Below are 21,840 nucleotides of genomic sequence, written 5' to 3'. Positions count from 1 at the left end.
CTCCATGCATAGTTCAAAATATTCTTATTTTTGTTGAAGTTGAGAGAGATGCACTGGAAAAATTTGAAACAAAAAAAATGTTGAACAACAACCGAGATTCATCCGTGTCGGGAAACAACAAACATGTTTCTTCTTCTCTTCAACACCAAAATCATCATCAATCAGAGAAAACGACCTTCTCCTATAGCCATGTTTTGGTGGTCCTTGAGAAGGAGTTTCCTGCATTGAAGGAAGAGGTGAATTCGTTCAAAAAGAAGGTAAGTGTTTCAATTTCAAGGTCCTTTTGTGAATAACGTGTTATCTTGTTCGGAATGTTATCATGACGTGATTTTTGACAATTATAGATAGCTAACTCATCGGACACGGATCCATACATCATCAAAAGTATCCAAACTTTTTTAATATCTCTATTTATTAAACCCAACTATACATATACTGTTGCGAGAGTGTGCAAACCAATTTTGCCCCTTTTGGTTGCTCAAATCATGGAAAAGTTGTACAAATCAGTTGAAAAAAGCAGCACTACTAATAATTCATCAGAACATTACGACACAATTAATGCAGTGAGCAAAATACTGCCTTTATACCCTCAATTTAAAACTTTTATCAAACAATATTTCAAGAATAGACCTTCACTCATAGAGTCTATTGTCAACAACAATCTAGAAGATAAGATTGAGCAACAGAAACTTTTGACACTTTTAGAAATTACGTATCGTTTATTAATTTGTGCACCAGCCGATTTTTGTAAACTTTGGAATTGGGCACCGTTTTTCTCACTGCTAAAGCACAAAAATAAGGAAATTCGATCAATGACATCTAAATGTGTTTCGATACTGCTAGAGCTTGATGACACATTTTTCAATTCAAAATTTGAAAATCTTCAAGAATATGTCTTGCAAGAAATTGAATCAGAAGAAAAGATGCATCTTGAAAATACTCTTTCGTTCTATGACGACACTGAAACATCAAACATGGAGACTATATCATCAGATTCCAGAGAAAAGCTTGTAATTTCTCACAAGAGTGAAACCATGGTTAATGTTTGTGGAGTATGGCTTCACAAAAACCTTAGAGAAGTTCACTCCTCACAACAAAATATCTCGTCAGATAAGACAAAACTCATATTCACCAACACAGCATTCGACAATATGCGCTCTCTTGCTCTGGCGGTTTCTCAAGAAAAACCAGTACTTGTAGAAGGAATTATCGGTTCTGGTAAAACTGTTTTTGTTGAAGAGTTGGCAAGAATTACGGGAAACACTGATCTCATCAAAGTGAATTTGGATGAATCATTCGATAGCAAGGACCTGTTGGGTACTTATGTTTGCACAGATGTTCCTGGAGAATTTAGATGGCAGCCAGGTGCCCTTACAAAAGCTGTTCTTGAAGGTAGATGGATTCTCATTGAAGATATTGATTTAGCTCCTTTTGATATCATATCTTCCATTATTTCACTTGTGGAATCAGGAAATTTATTCCTTCCATCAAGAGATGAAGTGATACCTGCTGCTACTGGATTCCAACTTTTTGCTACACAAAGTTTAATGGAATCGTTATCGGGAATGGCTACTCGACAACGTGTGTTGCCCATGTCAAATTTATGGACAAAGGTGATGATTAACAAATTGCCATCGAAAGAAATTGAACATATTCTCAAGTCCAAATTTAAATCCATCCAGCAGCTTGTTCCTAAATTCATTGAAACATATGATGCTCTGAGAGGAGTCAATCTTTCTTCTTTTTCAGACAGCACTGATGGAGAACAAAAGCAACAAGCAAGCAGTACTAAGGAATCGACACAACTCAAAAGCTTTGGAAGGCTATTTTCATTCAGGGATTTATTGAAATGGTGCGAACGAGTGCAACGATTTTATGGTCACAAGATTCAAAAGAATGAAAATTATGTGCTAAGCCAAATTAAGAGAGATATTTTCCACGAAGCCATCGATGTGTTTTGTGGAATGATTGCAAAGAAGGACATTTATGACTCTGTTGTACATACATTAGCTCTAGTTTGGGAAATTTACAATTTTGAAGATTATTTGAGGACCTACAAACCCCAATTACAGGAGGAACGAGGGGTTGTGACTGTAGGTAGAGTAACACTCGAGAGAGATGAAAAGAACTTGGGAGAATTGTTACACAAAGGAAGTACTTTTGCTCACACTAAACAAAGCTTGAAAATGATGGAAAGAATTGGAGCTTGTATCAAGATGAATGAGCCAGTGTTGTTAACAGGTGAGACTGGTGTTGGTAAAACAACAGCTGTTCAATATTTGGCAACTTTGATGGGTAAAAAGCTTCTTGTACATAACTTGAATCAGCAAACAGATAGTGCTGACTTTATTGGAGGGTACAAACCTGTAGATTTGAAAATTCTTGCTGCTTCTGTGAAAAGTAATTTTGAGCAATTATTTTCCGTTACCTTTCCCTCAAAAGAGAATGAAAGCACTTTGAATAAGGTCAGAGATTTGTACTCTAAAAAGAACTGGGTTCAATTTGTAATGCTCCTCAACAAGATCATTGAATTGGCAGAACAAAAGCTGAATAAGATGGAAGATGACTCGACTGAAAAGACAGAACCATCCGAAGAATCGTCAAAGAAGCGAAAAAAGTCACAAGCTGCCTCTTCATCAAATTCTGGAACCAAGAAGCAAAAAACGGAGAAAACATTCACGTTGAAACAATACTGGGCTAAATTTAAGGAAAGCGTTGATCGGTTTAATCATCAACAAATACTAGTTCAAAATAGTTTTGCATTCTCTTTTGTGGAGGGTACGCTCGTAAAGGCATTGAAAGAGGGACACTGGATTTTGCTCGACGAAATTAACTTGGCTTCTACTGAAACCTTGGAACGTCTTTCCAGTTTGTTGGAAGGAGAGGAAGGTACTCTTTTCATCACTGAGAAGGGAGACACAGAACCAATTAAGAGACATCCCAACTTTAGAATCTTTGCTTGCATGAATCCTCCAACAGATATTGGCAAGAAAAACTTACCGCCTGGATTACGAAATAGATTCTCTGAATTCTATGTTCATGAATTGACTGATAAGGATGATTTGAAAATTGTTGTGTCGAGATACCTCGCAAACATTCCTCATCCACCTGTTGACGATATTGTGAATTTCTATTTGGACGTCAGAAAGAGATCAGAGGCAGAGTTATCTGATGGAGCCTCTCAAAGACCACACTACAGTTTGCGTACCTTAACACGAAGTTTGGATTATACAGTGATGGTTCTTAAAGATTATGGTCTTGAAAGAGCACTCTATGAAGGATTCTCAATGGGGTTCTTAACCTTATTGAGTGCCTCTTGTTGCTCGACTGTGGAAAAACTCATTCGAAGCACCTTCTTTAAGAACAAGAATGTTGATAATTCTCTCAATCAAGCACCAGCCAAACCAACAAGTGGTGACTTTGTCTTGTTCAAACATTTCTGGCTTCAACAAGGTCAATTCAAACCTGAACAACCCTCCGATTTTATCATTACAGAGTCCGTTGAAGAAAATTTGAAAAATCTTGCGAGAGCCATCAAGACTAACAAATATCCTGTGTTGCTACAAGGACCAACCTCGGCTGGTAAGACTAGTATGGTTCAATATCTCGCCAAAGTTACAGGACACAAGTTTGTGAGAATTAACAATCACGAAAGTACCGATCTTCAAGAATATTTTGGTACCTACATTACCAATGCACAAGGTAAATTGGTTTTCCAAGAAGGTATTCTTGTAGAAGCCGTTCGAAATGGTTATTGGCTAGTGTTAGACGAATTGAATTTAGCTCCTTCTGATATTCTTGAAGCTCTCAACCGATTGTTAGACGACAATCGAGAATTGTTCATACCAGAGACACAAGAAACGGTCAAACCTCATCCTCATTTCCAATTATTTGCAACTCAAAACCCACCTGGATTGTATGGTGGTAGAAAGGTGTTATCTCGTGCCTTCAGAAATAGATTTTTGGAGCTGCATGTCGATGAAATTCCAAGACCAGAATTAATTACAATTCTTCACAAGAGATGTCAAATTTCTAATCAACATGCTACCAAGCTAGTCAATGTCATGAGAGAACTCCAACAAAGAAGACAGAGTAGTAAGATCTTTGCTGGTAAAAGCAACATTACTCCAAGAGATTTATTCAGATGGGCCGAACGTATGAATGGAGCTGTAGACAATATTAACTACAATCAAAATGCTGCAGAGGAAGGTTACATGCTTTTGGCTGAGAGACTTCGAAGAGATGAAGAGAAACAAATTGTGCAAGAAATTTTAGAAAAAGTATTCAAGACAAAGATTGATCTGGAAGCCATGTACAATCCAAAAGAATTGCAAGATGTCTCTGTTGCAGGAAGCAATATTGTTTGGACCAAGACCATGAAGAGAATGTATGTCCTGGTTGGAAAGTGTCTCAAGTTCAAAGAGCCAGCATTATTAGTCGGTGATACGGGTACAGGTAAAACAACCGTGTGTCAAATCTATGCTGATATTTATGAAAGACATTTGAGAATTCTCAACTGCCATCAACATACTGAGACGAGTGACATTCTTGGTTCTCTACGACCTGTAAGAGGTAGAGAAAAACTCAAAGCAGAACTTGAACAAATGATTCAAGACTTTATCAATGTTGCTCATACCAAATTTTCTCTGGACATCAATTTTGGCAATGAGACAAATATCAGCAAGAAGGTTAAGAGACTTGAAGACATTTGTAAAAAACTTGCTAAGGAAAGAAAACAAGTTGAGCCTCAAAAGAAGAAGCAAAAGAATGACTTCAAAGAAAAGGAGCTTTTAGAAAAGCAATTAATAATCAGAGAAACCTATCAAAAGTGGAAAGCTCTTTTCACTTGGTATGATGGTCCTCTTGTTCAAGCCATGAAGAGTGGCGATATTTTCCTCATTGATGAAATTTCACTTGCTGAGGATGCTGTTTTGGAACGTCTGAACAGTGTTTTGGAGCCTTCACGAGAATTAACTCTTCCTGAGAGAGGTTCCGAAAAAGTTGAACATATTGTTGCGAATGAGAATTTCAGAATTTTGGCTACAATGAATCCTGGTGGTGATTTTGGTAAACGAGAATTATCACCTGCTCTCCGAAATCGTTTTACTGAAATTTATGTTCCAAGTTTATCAGTTTCTGAGGATTTGGCCATTATTGTCGCCAGTAGACTCCATGCAAGCATCAAGTCTTTCAATATTCGGATGGTTGAATTTGTTCAATTCTTTAGATCCAAACGTACCAAACGTCTATTGAGTGTGAGAGACGTGATATCTTGGGTGGATTTCATGAATATGTCAGTTACAAAGCTAGATATGGACACGTATGGAGCCTATTTGCATGGTGTGGATACAGTCATTTTGGAAAGTATTGGTGTTGGTACCGATGCCTCAGCCCGTAATCGACAAGTCTTACGAACGGAATGTTTCAATTTCTTACTAGACAAGTTGGAACATGAGAAGGTTCTCTCGAGTGAGCAATTCAGCTACTACAAGGATGTTTTCCTTAATGAGAATTATACAGCCATTAGATCTACCAAGACGAAAGAAAGCGCCGACTACTTTGGATATCATCCATTCTTTATCAAGTGTGGTCCTAACATGGAACGAAAAATTGTCTATGCATTGGATGCACCTACGACAGGTAGAAATGTCATGAAAGTGTTGCGAGCTATGCAACTCAAAAAACCCCTACTGCTCGAAGGTAGTCCTGGAGTTGGTAAAACAAGTCTCATCTCTGCCATTGCTAAAGCCTCTGGACACAATATTGTTCGAATTAACCTCAGTGAGCAAACCGATATGATGGATTTGCTTGGAACGGATTTACCTGTGGAGGGAAGTTCAGGAGGTCAATTCCGTTGGTGTGATGGTATTTTCCTGAGAGCACTTCGAAATGGTGATTGGGTATTGTTGGATGAGTTGAATTTGGCTTCTCAATCGGTTCTAGAAGGTTTGAACTCTATTTTGGATCATCGTGCTGAAATTTACATTCCTGAGATTAATGAAGTTGTCAAATGCCCAGAAGGATTCAGAATTTTTGCATGCCAAAATCCTCTCCAGCAAGGAGGTGGAAGAAAAGGTCTACCAAAATCGTTCCTCAATCGTTTCACTCAAGTGTATGTGGATGAATTGCGACCTGAAGATTTGACATTTATTCTTCGTTCTATTCATGATGATATTGGTGAGGACAATATCAAGCTCATGATTGACTTTAACAGAAGAATGCACAAGGAAACAATGGAACTATACCGATTTGGTAGAAAAGGAAGCCCTTGGGAATTCAACTTGAGAGATGTTTTCAGATGGTGTGAACTCTTGAAGAAAGAGCAAGAGCTTAACAAGAAGAACAATGAATCATTCAAGTATGATCCAATGAGATTCGTTGATTGCATGTATCGTCAAAGAATGAGAACTCGAGAGGATCGTCAATATGTTGAAAAGATATTTACAGAACTTTCTGGAAAAGAATTCCCATCAGAAACCTATCCCACTTATACTCTTTCTCCAGACGCTATACAAATTGGTTCTTCTATTTTGCTGAAGAACAATTCATTTGATGACAGTGATAAGGACAATCATGCCCCAAGTACTACAACCTCAAAGGACTTGATCTTACTACAATCATTCTTGAACCCTCTTGAGAATATTATGAAGTGTATTGAGATGAACTATTTAACGATCATTAATGGACCTTCTGCATGTGGTAAATCCTCAATTGTCAGACTCATTGCACAAATGACTGGTAACAAGTTGAATGAATTCTCAATGAGCAGTTCAACGGATACTGTCGAATTGTTGGGAGGATTTGAACAAGTAGATCCCATCCAAAAGGTTAAAAAGGTTGCGACTGCTATCAAACTCAAGATTGATGAACTTGCAAGAATCTCATTCTTGAATGATGAGAAACGAAACTTTGATGCTGTAAAGCAACTTTATAATCAATGGACAGCCTATGAAGCAACCTCTAAACAGGATTCCACATTCTCAGGAATTGATCAACTCAAGAGTATGTGTGAAGGAGTTTTTTCCTTGCTTCAATATGAAAATGACGAAAAACAATCCATCCTCACTCAATTAGAAAATTTAAGCAAATTGCTAGAGATGGGTGTGAAGGGAAGATTTGAATGGAATGATGGTGTGTTGATTCGATCGTTGGAAGCAGGTAATTGGCTTCTTATTGACAATGTTAATTTTTGCAATCCAACCGTTTTGGATAGATTGAACTCATTATTTGAACCCGATGGTGTGCTTGTTGTCAATGAAAGAGGACTTGTGGATGGTGAGATTCGTATTGTCAAACCTCATCCTCACTTTAGAATCTTTATGGTAATGGATCCAAAGTATGGAGAAATTTCTAGAGCCATGAGAAATAGAGGATTGGAGATTGCCATGTTTCCAATTGCAATTCCATCCCAAGATGCGTTCACATTGTTGGCAAATCATGGAATACCCTCTTCACATTTATGTAATGTCATGATGGATTACCATGCACGATTCACTTCAAAGATCTTCCTTCCTGAAGAAGATCGACCAACCGTTCGTGACTTGTTAAGATGTGCTGAAGTATTCAACTCTGAAGTGAAACAAGGTCTTAATATTACCAACGCGTTTAGAGCAGCAGCTTCTAGCGTATACATTAGAAGTAGATGCTCTGCTAAAGCTGCAAAAGAAATTGCTGAAAGAGAGTTGGAAGAATGCATTCTTGTATTGCCAAGAAATGATCCTAGCTTCCCATCGACATTTGTTGCTTGCAATGCTTTCAAGTGTGATAAATCAGTCTTTAGAAATGTGTTTAGACAAGCAGCACGACTGTACGACATGATCAGAACCTATTTGAGTACATGTATGACTGAAAAGGTGGATCAAAACGATAGTACAAAGAGCATTCTTGATGGTTTGCAATGGAAGATTTTAATGGCCGACCTACCACCTCAGTTCTTACAATCAAACGACATCCAACGAACGATCGCAAGTACAATTATGGACACATCCGAACGATCTATTTCTAATCTAGTCAATGACATGCAATATGCACTTGAATACTTTATTGATGTGAGCTCTCTCAAGGATATTGATATTAGATCCATATGGTTACAAAGAATTCACAAACTTTGTAAATCTGACAAAATTCTCGATGAATTGCTCACAAAAGGATTGGAGCTTCTCAACAAGCACAAGAACAGCGACTTCTCCAAGAAGATTCAAAAAGTGTTCAAAGATATCTCTTTGGCTGTTACTAGCAAGTATGCAGATATCATTGCTTCTCAACCTCTGAATTTAAAGTATAGCCAACAATTATACTCTCGTCTTGTCTACTTGGGACTTGTTACTGATGAAGATAATCATTTATTTGAGGCTGCAAGTTTGTTAACCTCTCAACAAAAACGAAAGTACGAAGAAGAGCAAGCAATAGCTGGAGAGTTTACGGGTTCTATTGTGGAGAACAAGTCCTCACTGCTTCATCTTTCATACTATTATCACATTAATCCAAAGTATAGAGGATCAGCTCCAAACAGAGTTGTAGTTCATCTCTACACTCTTTTCACTCAAATTGATGGGTTTATGAACAGCATGATGAATGCGTCTATTGAAGACTCGGTGTGTGATTTGAATGAAGTCAGAGCTCTGTTGAGATGTCGAGACAAATTGTGGTTCTATCTTTCTCATACTGTAGAGCTAACTGAAGAATTCTTTATTTATTGGAATTGGTTGGCCAAAGAATTCCTAAAATTGAAAGTGAAAAAACCCAAGCTCAAAAAACCATCCAAGAAGAACACTGAATCTCCTTACGAGCTTTACGAACAATTATGTACATTTATGGGTGAAATTGATAGTTTAGTCATTAATAACTTCAATAGCGCAGGAAAGAAGAATACCCTGTACAAAAATTGTGGAAAGCCAACTATTTCTGTTTCTCAAGAATTGAAGCAACTGGAAGATGTGATTCAACAATTTTTGACATCCACATCAGCACACACAGAAAGTCGAGAACTCAAAGAACTCCTTTTCAAAGCAATGAGCACTGTAAAATTACTGCAACAAAATCCTCAACATCCAGACTATGACAAATTGTTGCACTATGTGAGAAGTGTTCCAACTCTTCTTGAGAAATCAAAGCCAAAGGAGCAAGAACTTTCTGAAGATATTCATACTCCTTACAAAGAATTGAGTAACAAGTCTGAGCAAGAGCTTGTGATGGATGCTATTTTCCATGACATTGCTGAATTCACTGCTCCAGATAAGAAACGTGTTAATGCTGCCTCACTGCATTCGACAAAGGCGATCTCTCCACTTTTTGATTACAAGAGTATGCACAAGGAAATGAATGTCATTATGTTATTCTCAAAGATTGGATATCTTTGTAAGAGATTGGATGCTTCTACAGATGTCACAGAGGTCAAGCGACTGTTGAACTCTGTTGTGTTCCAGTCAAGACATCTAGTTGACTTCATTTTGGAGAATTGTTCTCGTGGACCATTTGATATGGTTCCTTATCAAATGTTGTTATGGAAAGCAGGAAATTTGGATGCTCTTTCAATGGAAGAATTGAAGCAATTTGCATCTTCCATTCCTGCATTGCTGCATTATGTTTATATTTATTGGAACGAGAGAGTGTGGAATAACACGTATAACAATTCAATGTTTGATGTGTCCAAATCTGATGAAAGTCTGACACGAGATGATTTGATTGGACCAAATAGATTATTCCAAGACGTAAACTCTGTTCATATCTTGAAGCTGTTGAGTGGATGGGAAAACATTCCAATCAGATCTAGACATATCAAGATTGATCAACTGAAGAAGGTCATTCAATTTATTTGCACCAATGTAGACAATGTCCAAGCTGAGGAAATTGATTGGTCCAATCTCACTTACTTGTACTGTGACACTTTGTTGAGCTTCAAGAAGACCTTGACGTCTCAAGCACTTGCAGAACTGATAGAACTCACAGACTCGTTATGCACAACAAAGGACATCAATGTTAAAAGCTTGGAAACTATTCTTGAAAGTTCAAATGATTCCAGACTCAAACACAAGAAGAATGATGTTATTTCTATTTGCAAGCTTATTTGCATCAAAGAGTCAGACAAAAATAAGGATCTTGTTAATCGTGGTTTGGCATGGCTCAAATTGGGCGAACTTCGTATGTCATTGTTTATTCCTGCCAATGCCTTGGATCCAACTCTCAAATATGCAATTTATGACAAACATTTGAAGGAAGATGTGGACATGCTGAATAACAAGCTTCAAGTAATCACTTCCATTGAAAAATTCATTACTGGAAGCGATAACAGCTTCATCACAAGCAAGATTGAACAAGATTTGTCTCACATTCAAGTCATGATGGACAAAATCACTCCAAAGGTCATTCACAGACCATCCACAATTTCTTTCATTGACTTGTATCGCGAAATGAAGACTCTAGTCGATCAACAAGAAGTCTTACGAACTCTCTCCAATAACTTGTTGAAATATTTCGAAAGAAGCAATGACAGTAGCAACACTGAAGAAAACGAACAAGTCGAACTAATCACCAAAGAAGATTCCTATCAATCCAATACTCAAAGTTTAATCAAGACTAAGATTTTGAAGAATGAATTTGGCTTTGAAGATTTGGCAATTCCATTTGCTTCATGTGCCTACCATATCAAGTATGGCTTGAGATTGTTGTGTTACGGATCTCTTGCACAGAAAGACAAGACTGAACAAAATACTGTGAATCAAATTCTGAATCATTTGCTTTCCTTCCCTTCATGTAACTCGGTGCAGACCATTGAATCGGACTTGGAAGTTGTTCGTAAATGGTTAAAATCCATTGAGAACTCTCCAACTGTACATCTCAAATGCAAGCAATATGAAACAGCAACCAAAGTACTTCGTGTCCTCATGTCTAGATGTCTGTTAATTACTGTTTCTCAAACCTCAAGTCAAGAGAAAACCATTGAAAATCTTACATTATTGAATCAAGTGTTCTCCATGTATTCAAACGTATTTGAAACTGTGGAAGATGAATTAGAAAAGAAAAAGCAAGAAGAGGACAGTTTCTATAAATTCCGAGAGAAGAAGACGGTCATTGAAACGGATGAAGAGATATTAGAGGAAGAAATGGAATCCATGTTCCCAACCTATGCCGAAGATTATTCGGTCTTTGTTGAAAAGCCAGAACAACACGCGTTGAAACAAAATCTTGGTGAAAAGAGAGAATCCTTAAACTCTGAAATGTCACTGTTAGAAAAAGTGAATAAGGTCATTCATGACGAGAAGGAGATTGATTATCTCGTTGAAACACACAAAGACATTTTCAGTTTTATTTCATTGAGCGGAGCTGCTTTGAACCGTAATGGAAGACCCGTTCAAGTAATTGAGAATATTAGAAACAAAATGTTTGATGAGTCTTTCAATGTAGCTGTTCATATCATTAACACCTTGAATGGAAAGTATCAAATTGATATGAAATCTTCAGGCTATTTACCTTTGGTGTTGTTTGGAAGTCGAGCTCTCAACAATTTATGGGTCAAAGTAGATCATTCAAAGGAAGCCAAGTTAAAAGCATACAGCGAAGTGTATACCGATCCAAATATTCCAGAAATAACTCTAGCTTTTAGTACTCTTTTCAGCATGCTTCAACGATTGAACTTCCTCATTAAGAAATATAGCACTGAGGAGCAGAAGGGACATCCAGTGCTCGTAGAGATGGTTAAAATTATTGAACATATTTTGAACCAACCTATTACTAGTCCTATTATTAAGATTTTGACTGGATTAGAATTGCTTTTGATTAAGGCAGGAGAATGGGAAGAATATCTCACTGCACACGTCAACTCATTGAAGGAAGAAATTAGAAAGCTTTCAGCTCTCATTGTTCGATGGAGAAGAATGGAGTTGGAAAATTGGAAGGGAATTTATGACTTGAAGACAAGAGAATATAAGAACAAATCCATCAATTGGTGGTTCAGATTCTACACTTTGATTTGTAATAGCGATTTCAATCAAGTAGATATCAACAAGACCATTGAAGAGTTCTTCAGTATTTGTGACGATTTTATTAGAACATCTACTATTGGTGATTTCGAATATCGTCTCGGTTTGCTCAACAACTTTAATCAACATTTGACGGCTGAAATTGAGAGAAAGTACTGTGAGGACATTGAAACTAGAACCAAGATTAGAGATATTATTCACAACATGTACAGATATTACTCTCAATTCATTCCAAAACTCATGGAGAGACTGGAACAAGAGAAGAAACCACTCGAAGAAAAACTGCGAGATTTCATTACATTGACCAAGTGGGAAGATGTCAACATTGATGCCATTCGATTCACAACCAAGAAGTCGAGAAGAGCTCTTGCCAAATTCTCAAAAGGTTTTGGTGAAGTTTTGGTGAAACAAGCAAGAGACTTGTGGGATAAGTATGATGAACTCGCTGCGGCCACTGAAACTCTACAAGTCAAGGACAAGAAAACAAAGAAAAAGTCTAAAAAGAAGCAACTCAATGACTCTGTTGAACCTAATGACGTGATTCAAAGATATTTAAACAAGACCAAGAGTGTCGTTCACTCTGATGAAGCCATCAAGAATTTGGTTTCCTTCACAAAGAAGGACAAGCAATTGATGAAGACTATTGAGACTGAATTCCTTGACGAGTCCACATCAAAGAATATGATTGATCGTCTACCAGTGATACATGATTTGGTTGGTAAGAACTTTGTGAGTCATGTCCTCAAGACCTCTCTTTCTAAAGAGTATGATGCAGTGGTGAACAATATTGAAGATTTGAGTACAGAAATTATTGAACAAACTCAATCGTTGAATAAGGAGAATTCATCAAAAAGTATGAAATTGAGAGCACTCGTCTCACTCTTAACCGAGCTCAAAGAAATGGGAGTGTCTTATCTCAAGAAGGGAGTTGCAACAGAAACCACTATGGACAAGGTTTTCCTGATTCCATCGGTCTCCCTTACTCTTTCTTTTGATTCAAAGGATGTGAAGGATGAATTCAATAAGGCTGATGAATATTTCTACAAGAATATTTTTAGTATTCAAAACTTTAGAGTCGCCTATGAAGGAGAGTTAGCAGAAGATATCAAGAGTCAAAAGACAAAGATGAGAGGTTATCCTGACAACTTGTTCTTCTTAACTCTCAAACATAGAAGATATTTGAGTCAAATTGAGGATTGCCAAAAATCTAACAAATCACTCTATTCTACTTTGGACCATGTGAGACAATCCATTGAATCCTCCAATGGCCAGCATGTATTAATTTCACAAGGTAGCTCAGAAAAAGCAGTTGCTACTCAAGCAGACTATGTATTCAAATTGTACGAGTTGATTTATCAAATTCATTCTCTCTACACTGCTCTCTCAAAGCATGACGATCAATATAACAAACCTCTCAAGACCCTGAATGAAGCCAAGCAATTAATTGATCGGGCAATGGATACAGTAGCTTCTGTGATGAACAGGACTAGGATTTTCAGTTCCACAGATTTGAAAGAGCTCTCAGAAAATCTCACAACGTTGGACAAGGTCAAAACTGTTTTGAGTGCCTTCATCGAGGAAACCTCCACTCTCCCCAAGTCACCCGAATTGAATCATTTACTTTTGGAATTTGATTCTGTAAAATCTGTGTTTGAGATGGCCACTTGTAACGAGTCATCACAACAACCAAGTCAAGACATGTCTATTGTGAAAGAGTTTGCCAACAAGTACAAACATGCTGTCAAGTTCATTCAATTGATCACTCAAGACTTAATCAAGGCAAGCGCTGAGGAACAAGCCAAATATGAGGAAGTAGTCAAAACAGCCACAGAAGAGCACACAAAAGAAGAAGATCAAGACGCCACCAATTTCTCCCTATCATTCTTGAGCAAGAATAATTCCATTGCCAGATTGGAGGAGCATATTGAGAAGTGTTGTCAAGCCATCACCAATGGAATGACCAAGATTAACAATGACCTCCAAGAGATGATTCACACGATCACCACCTACAGTAAGCGAGAGGATCGAAATCCATCCATTGTCAATAGCTTGAGTGAAATACTCGGTAACCTTACTCCTCTGTTGCACCGTCTGGATATTATTGTCGATACGATCAAAGTCCCAATGGTTTATTACCATAAGAGCATATCCAAATTGACATTTATTTTACTCAATATCTTTACTACTCTATTCAAACAAGGTTTTTGTGGTAAAGATGACGAAACTGAGGGTGAAGGACAATCGGATGGCGTAGAGTTTAGCTCTGGTACTGGTATGGATGATGGAGAAGGTATCAATGATGTGAGTGATCAAATTGATAATGAGGATCAACTACTCAATGAGAAAGACAAGAAACAGCAAGATGGCAACAAGGACTTGGAACAGAATGAAAACGCCATTGAAATGGAAGGTGACTTTGAAGCAGAAAAAGATGAAATGGATGAACAAGAAGAGGATGATGATGAAGACAACAATAATGAAGACGATGAAAACAAAGAAATGGGTGAGATTGATGAAGATGATCCCAATAAAGAACAGCTCGATGACAAGTTGTGGGATGAGAATGAAAAAGATCGAGATGATAAGACTGAGGAAGGCAGTGACAAGTCTGAAAAACCTCAACAACAAGATTCAGAGCTTAAAGCACAAGAAGAAGAAACAGACGATCAAGGTCTTGATACCAAACAAGACAAGCAAAAGAAAGATGATAAACCCATGGAATATGAAGATGATGAAGAGGCAGTTGAGCAAGAAGAGTTTGAAGATAACATGGACGATAAGTTTGGCGATGAACTCAAAGATGACCATGAGCAAGAAGATGGCGAAGATGCTGACCATCAAGATAAGAATGATCAAATGCAACTCGATGATTTAGAAATCTCTGAAGATGAACAGGAAAACAATGAAGAACCTGAGGATAACAAGGAGCAAGATGGAGAAGGTGACGATGACCATGATGAAAACCAACAGGATGGAGATGAAATGGATGAAGATCTCAAAAAGAAGAAAGACGAGGAAATTGATGAACAAGTCGACACTGAAGATATTGCTCCTGAAGATCAAAATATTTCTGGTCAAGATGAAGAGGATCAAGACGCCATTGATCCAACTCTTGAATCTGAAAATAAGAAAGAAAAAGACGAGGAAGGCGAAAAAGATGAGGAAGGTGAAAAAGAGAATGAGGAAGAAGACAATGAAAAGGCTCACGCCGCCGAAGAAGAAGCAGATAATGCCGATCTCAAAGAAACACCCTTCGGTGTCAAGCAAACCGCAGGTAAAGCTTCTGAAATTCAAGATGACTCTGCAGAAGATAAACAAGAACGACAAGAAAAGAAAAACAACAATGCAGAGGAAAGTGGTAAAGATACCAACAAGAACGAAATGGGAGAGAGCATGGATCAAGGTACTAATGATAATGCTCAACAGGAGCCAGAAGCTGGTCAAATGCAAATGGATCCAAACCCTCTCAGAAGTTTAGGAGATGCAATGAAAAATTGGAAGAAGAAACTCAATCTCGTCGAAAGAAACAAACAGGAGGAAAAGGAAAAGAAGAAGGAAGATAGTGAAAAGAGTGAGGCCTTTGAATTTGTAGAAGAGAATGATGCAGATAAGGATGAACAAGAGAATCAAATCTTGTCCAATGCGACTGATGAGCAATCCAAGGCATTCCCAGAAATGGAAGATGGTGAAGAGGAAGATGAGGATGAAGAGATGACCGATGAAAAGCAAAAAGAGGAGTTTGGAGAAGAAAATAAGAAGAAGAATGAGGATGGCCAAGATGCAGACTCTAAACCAAGCATTTCATCGAAATTGGATAAAAAGATGCATGAACAACAAGATGAAGATGAAGAAATGGAAGACTTGGATTTCAATCCTCCATCAAAGAAGGCAGAGTTTGTACAAACAAACTTTGAAAGTACCATTCACACAAAACAAGAGACCATGGAAGAGGATATTGACTTTGTAGAAGAAGAAATGAAACCACTCACCATGGATGATATTAAGAGAATGAGAGAAGAGCTTGAAACCTCTCTCAACGATTGGAGAAATAATGAAGATAATGTCAATAACTCAAAGGAGATTTGGAAGAAATTCGACATGTTAACTTCCAGTCTCTCACAAGAATTGTGTGAACAATTGAGACTCATTCTTGAACCAACACTTGCCACTAAACTCAAAGGAGACTACAAGACAGGTAAAAGAATTAACATGAAGAAGATTATTCCTTATATTGCCAGTCAATTTAGAAAGGATAAGATTTGGCTTCGTAGAACTAAACCAAACAAGAGACAATATCAAATTTTGCTTGCCATTGATGACTCCAAGTCCATGGCTGACAATCATGCAGGTCAAATGGCTTGTGAAGCGTTAACTTTAATCTCTAGAGCTATGGCTCAATTAGAAGTCGGACAACTTGGTGTTGTTAGTTTTGGTGAAAAGATGAAACTTCTTCATCCATTTGAAAAACCATTTACCGATGAAACTGGAGCTGAAATTCTTTCTCAATTTACATTCAAACAAAACCAAACTCAAATTGTATCCTTCCTCTCAGATACCATTCAACTCATGGAAAATTACAAGTCTTTGGAATTCTCTAACAACTCTGAACAATATCAACTTGCCTTTATCATTTCAGATGGACGTATGTTAGAAAGAGATCGAATTGTCAAGCTCGTACGAGAAGGACAAGAGAAGAAGATTTTGTTTGTCTTTATTCTTATTGACAATCCAAATCCAAAAGAATCCATTCTCGAAGTGAAGAGTATTAACTCGACCAATGATCCAAAACAACCTCTCACCTTCAGTTACTACATTGAGAAATTCCCATTCCCTTACTACATTATTTTGAGAGATATTCAAACCCTTCCAGAAGTTCTTGCTGATGCCTTACGACAATACTTTGAATTGATTAATTTAACAGCCGCAGAACAAGTGTAATAAACTCTTCATTACAGGCGAACTACTGTCCTGTTTGGCAATTTTGCGAAAAGAAACGTTGGGGAAATTTGTTGACCATTTATGAAAAAAAATGATTCCAACCACGATGGTATGTGTCAGTACGAGGCGATAAAGAACGATAATGATGATTTGTGTGGTGCTGAATAATTATCTTTTGATTGTTTAAATTTTTATTGTGATTGTTGTATGGCTTTTGGATAATTGATACAATCACCATCAAACCTATTGACTTTATTATCATCATCATCGTGATAAATTCTCCATGAAAACAGGATAATCCGGTCGAGCACTTTGGTAGGTCATAAGTTTAGTTTACTTATTGTTCATCTATTCCCTCATAAATTTGCTTGCTGAATAACAACAACATTGTAATCATCTCATTCCCATAACCAATCATCACCTCTGTGCTCCTATAATCTTCCACCTTTACAGGACTCTCCAAAGAGCAAAAGGAGCAGCTGGAACTCCTTTCTAAATTCCATAGAGAAAATCTTCTCTCCGATGATGATTATGAAAAGCAAAAACAGAGTATTATTGACGGAACATTCAAGCTAGATGAAGATGAGCCTATTCATGATGCTGGTGATCATTTATCGAGCAGTGATGAAGAAGATAACAAGGAACAAAAGCCAACTCCAAGCTCTTCTGAGCAAGAACAAAATCATCATCAAAACGGAAATGGAGTCCCTGTCTCTAGTGAGCCACAAACAACAGCACCTTCGGAAACAATTACTACAAACAACGTTGAAACGGTTCCAATACATGGCACCGTAGAATCAACAACAACAGTACCTCCAACAACAGACACAGAGAAGAATGGAGCTACACCATCTACTGCCTCAGTCAGCAGTGTTGTGGGTAATGAAAGCCAAACAGTGGTTGCTGCAGTAGTGAATGTTGAAGTAGAACAAAAAGATTTTACAAATGGAACAATTGGAGTGGTGAGCAAGAGTTTAGATTTAGATATTCTTGATACCAAACCAGTTGAAATTTCTATGAAATATTTGGAAAATTACGGGTTTGAGGTTGGAGAAGATGAAGAAATGACTAAACTGTTGAAGCCTCTTTTCGAAAAACAACGAGATTTCAATGACAAGAAAATTAATAGACAGAGAAATAGGTGGAAGGAATTTATCAAAAAACACAACATCGGGCCAAACGGTTTTACAACATTGGAAGAATATGAGCAACAGCGTATTTTCCACTTTATTGAAGAATCAAATGAATTTAAAAAGCTTGTTAGAAAAGGTATTCCAATGGAGTACAGGGCTGTGATGTGGTACATCATCAGGTACGTATTTTTGGATGATGTCATGAAGTTTAACCAATGACAACTCATTTATACCCAATGATCTAAACTTTATAGTGGAGCTAACTATCAATTCCTTACACATAAGGACGTGTTTGACAAGTTGAAGGAAAAAGCACAATCCATCCCAGTAGAAGAAAGAGAAAAAGACAAGAATTTTTCATGTATTTGCAAAGACGTAGACAGAACATTCCCTACACATCCTTTCTATAAGGACCCACACAACCAAATTGCCTTAAGAAATGTTCTATATCTCTACTCACTACACAATCCAAAAGTTGGATATTGTCAAGCAATGAATTTCCTCGCAGGTATCATGCTTGTCGTCGGTATGAATGTTCAACAAGCATTCTTCACACTCGATAGAATTATTGATCGCTACTTGCCTCCAGATTTATATGATAGCAAGATGCAAGGAGTCTATTCTGAATCATTCGTATTACAGAAATTATGCTTGGATCGTATTCCCAAGTTGGCGCAACATCTTCTAGCTCAAGATCCAAACTTTTTCATTTTGCTGTCACCCAACTGGTTCCTTTGTATCTTTTTAAATACCTTCCCAATTGAAACCTCTCTCAGAATTTGGGATTGTTTCCTTCATGAAAACTACAAGATCCTGTATCGTATTGCCATTGCTTACTTGAGCCTTATTGAAAAAGATTTAATGAAGAGTAACGACTTCCAGGCAATTTACACAGCAACCAAAGACCATGCGCTCAAGATGTTCGATTGTCGCCATTTAATCAAGAAAAGCTTTGGTATCAGAAACTTCTCAAAGAAGAAGATTTTAGAGTATAGAGAAATGTATAGAAATCAACAGAAAACCGAAGAGCAATAAAATATCATTGTATGCTTTATCCACTTAAGAATACTTAATTTAATTGAAAACTCCTACTCAAAATTTCTTCCTCCCTCAAATGTTGCTTGAATTCGGCAAGTTTGTTTCGAAGGCTCTTAATGGCTTGAATTTTTCGAACGAGAATACAATCCAAGCTTGTGACATACTTGTCTATTGTTGATTGAGGTTGGTCTACATCATTTAAAAGTTCCATTTCTTGTTTCATGAGTTCCATGATATCATCAATGTGTTCTCTGTGTTGAGCAATAACCTCTTCTTCTTCATCTAAGATCTTACTTATTAATTCCTCATGGGCTCGTTCAAGTTCTGCTTCTCCAACATCTTGGAAATGAGGTGGAAGCACAACTTCATTATCTTGAATCATATCTGTATCTTCGAAATCTTCATCTATATCGTCATCCACAACATTATCAGAAACTTCGTAATCTTGCTTGTCGTACGCTCTGTCATAGTCAATTTTTTCGTCCTCCATTTGAATATCTTCGTCGTCCTGCTCTTCCATTTGGTAGTTTCTACCTTGTTGTGGTTGAATAATTGGATTGTCGTAAGGAGTAGGAGAAGGTTGAATGTCTTGCTTTCCTTGTTTGTTGGCTTGTATCAGTTTATCTTTGATAGCGTCTTTTCTTAACTCCTTAACTCTGTCTGCATATCTAAGAGTATTCAAGCTGTGTTCACAAGATGACGAGGAAGGAGAAACGTTGGCAATCATTACAGTCTTTGAGTTTCCAATAAATGAATCTTTCAGAACTTCAGTAAGCTTACTGCCTCTAAATGGAACGTGACTTTTACCACGATCCAACGATCTAATACACTCCTTCAGAGCAAGTAAACTCTTATTAATGTCAGCTCCTTCTAACCTTGTTTGTTTATCGCTGTTTTTCGTGTCAGCTCCTCGTTCTGATCCTGCAAGATCAATAAACGAAAATTTGCCATAGGTCTTATCATTGAGCTTGAGAACTATTTGCAAAATAGCATGTGAACGAGAAGAATCAGCATTTGCACCAGTAGATCCGGTAGCTCTAATACTTAATCCAGTGTCAATGATGCCCATCAATTCTTCCACACTATTTACATTGGTTTCAGTCAGCCCGCAAATCGCCACCATATTCTTTGCGTCTTCACGAGCAAATATTTTCTTTCTATTGTTTAAAAGATCAAACAATTTACCACCATAAATTTCATAAAAGCTGATCCAAACTGTCATATCTCCTGAAAGCCTGTTAAAAATGTCATGCGCAGCAAGTAAGTACAATCCCTTATTTCCATTTCTTCCCATCATTGTAAACTACAGCCGTTGTGTTATACAAAGTATAGACAAAAAATTGATACATACTGTTTTACCACTTCCTGTTTGTCCGTAAGCAAAGCAAGTTGCTTTACCCTTATTGAAAATATGGTCAACAAGAGGCCTAGCAGTCTTGTTGTAGACTTCATTGTTGTCACAATATTCATCAAAAACTTCATCAAAGCAGAATTGGTGCTTTTCTACATATTTGGTGAGATCAACTTTTTGCTTTGGTTCATGTATCACAAGTTCGTAATTATTGCAAACTTCTAAAATATCAGTCTCATTTCTATTTCTTTCGTTTTCATTGAGAGGTCTTTTACGAACAGCAACTACAATATTAGATCGTTGCCTTGGCTTGGCGGCAACATTTGCATCCTGTTTACCGACAATATTTGCCACTTCCCGAACAAGTGGTTGTTGTTGTTGTGGCACATTTTGGGGTTTGTTACTGATTACAGTTGGCGGTTTCTTTTCTACAACCTTTGGTTTGAGCTTTTGGGCTTGTTGAGGGCTGAGATTTTGTTGCATAATCTGTTGAAGAGTGTGAACTTTTGGAGGTACGTATTGAGGTTGAGCTGCTGACGCTGGTCGTTTGACGTTATTATTGTTACTATTAATGTTGTTGTTTTGATTTACCTGATGAACCTCAAAAGCATCATAGTGATTGTCAACATTGTTAACGGCAGCATCCCAATCATACAAAGCTTCCTCATTGCTGCCACCATAATTTTCCTTATCATCATCATTGATCATGTTATTATTATAGAGAGAAGGTAACTGATTCTTAGGGTTCAAGTCTAGCGCTTGACACTTATTCAAGGCCATTTGTTCATTCTCAAAATTCCCTTGTTGTGGTTGATTCGTTATATTGGAAGAAGGTGTAGAGATGCTTTTCTTGGCAACTTGAACGAGCTCAAAGAACTTTCTTCTATCGGCTCCATTAGCCACTCCGACTTTATTGGCCACATCTTGTACCGAGAGCTGGGCTAATGCTTCCACACTAGTAACACCATTCAATTTCAATTGTGAGTAGTAGTGATCCAGTGAAGCCTTTTCCAAATATCGAAACAGGGTAGCACTTGAACTCTCCGATGAATTTGCAGCCTTCATCATTATCTTTGTATGAAACAACAAGTTGGAATAGTATTATGTGTGAATGATAAATATACACGGATTGTATGAGAGAAGTCTCTTTCAACGACTTTTCTACTCTCGTAGGAATGTGATGAATAATTGTTGCGAAGTGAACCAGAAGCAGTGCCTTCTTGATTCTGTATTTTTTAAAAAGATAGTTTTTGAATTGGGCGCGAAAATATTTTTTCGTAACGAATTGATCGGGCAAGCACAGAGGTTGTATTATCACAATATAAATTGAACATATTAAAATTATAGTTATAATATTTACAGCAAATTCAGTATAAATTCATCGAATACAAACGGTATCATC

The 21,840-nt window shown here is 37.4% G+C and overlaps 3 protein-coding genes across 3 annotated transcripts; 2 read left to right on the top strand and 1 right to left on the bottom strand.

Annotated features, from left to right (window-relative positions):
• Positions 1-77: 77 nt before the first annotated feature.
• C9374_000639 (uncharacterized protein) lies at positions 78-16,916 on the top strand (the record flags this gene model as incomplete). The annotated part of the gene is made up of 3 exons (XM_044696244.1): positions 78-257; positions 345-7,002; positions 7,075-16,916. The coding sequence occupies 3 exons, from the start codon at positions 78-80 to the stop codon at positions 16,914-16,916; spliced, it is 16,680 nt and encodes a 5,559-aa protein (XP_044552467.1).
• A 91-nt stretch (positions 16,917-17,007) lies between these two features.
• Positions 17,008-19,084, top strand: C9374_000638 (uncharacterized protein; the record flags this gene model as incomplete). Its single annotated transcript, XM_044696233.1, has 4 exons — positions 17,008-17,025; positions 17,210-17,231; positions 17,370-18,228; positions 18,304-19,084. The coding sequence occupies 4 exons, from the start codon at positions 17,008-17,010 to the stop codon at positions 19,082-19,084; spliced, it is 1,680 nt and encodes a 559-aa protein (XP_044552466.1).
• A 34-nt stretch (positions 19,085-19,118) lies between these two features.
• C9374_000637 (uncharacterized protein) lies at positions 19,119-21,506 on the bottom strand (the record flags this gene model as incomplete). The annotated part of the gene is made up of 2 exons (XM_044696222.1): positions 19,119-20,390; positions 20,439-21,506. 2 exons carry the CDS (start codon positions 21,504-21,506, stop codon positions 19,119-19,121), a joined length of 2,340 nt encoding a protein of 779 aa, XP_044552465.1.
• Between the last annotated feature and the right edge of the window lie 334 nt (positions 21,507-21,840).

This window comes from Naegleria lovaniensis (assembly GCF_003324165.1).
Source record: "Naegleria lovaniensis strain ATCC 30569 chromosome Unknown tig010, whole genome shotgun sequence".
Classification (NCBI taxonomy): domain Eukaryota; phylum Heterolobosea; class Eutetramitea; order Acrasida; family Naegleriidae; genus Naegleria; species Naegleria lovaniensis.
The sequence above is the reverse complement of the archived record's forward strand: the minus strand, read 5'-3'. Positions and strand labels throughout refer to the sequence as shown.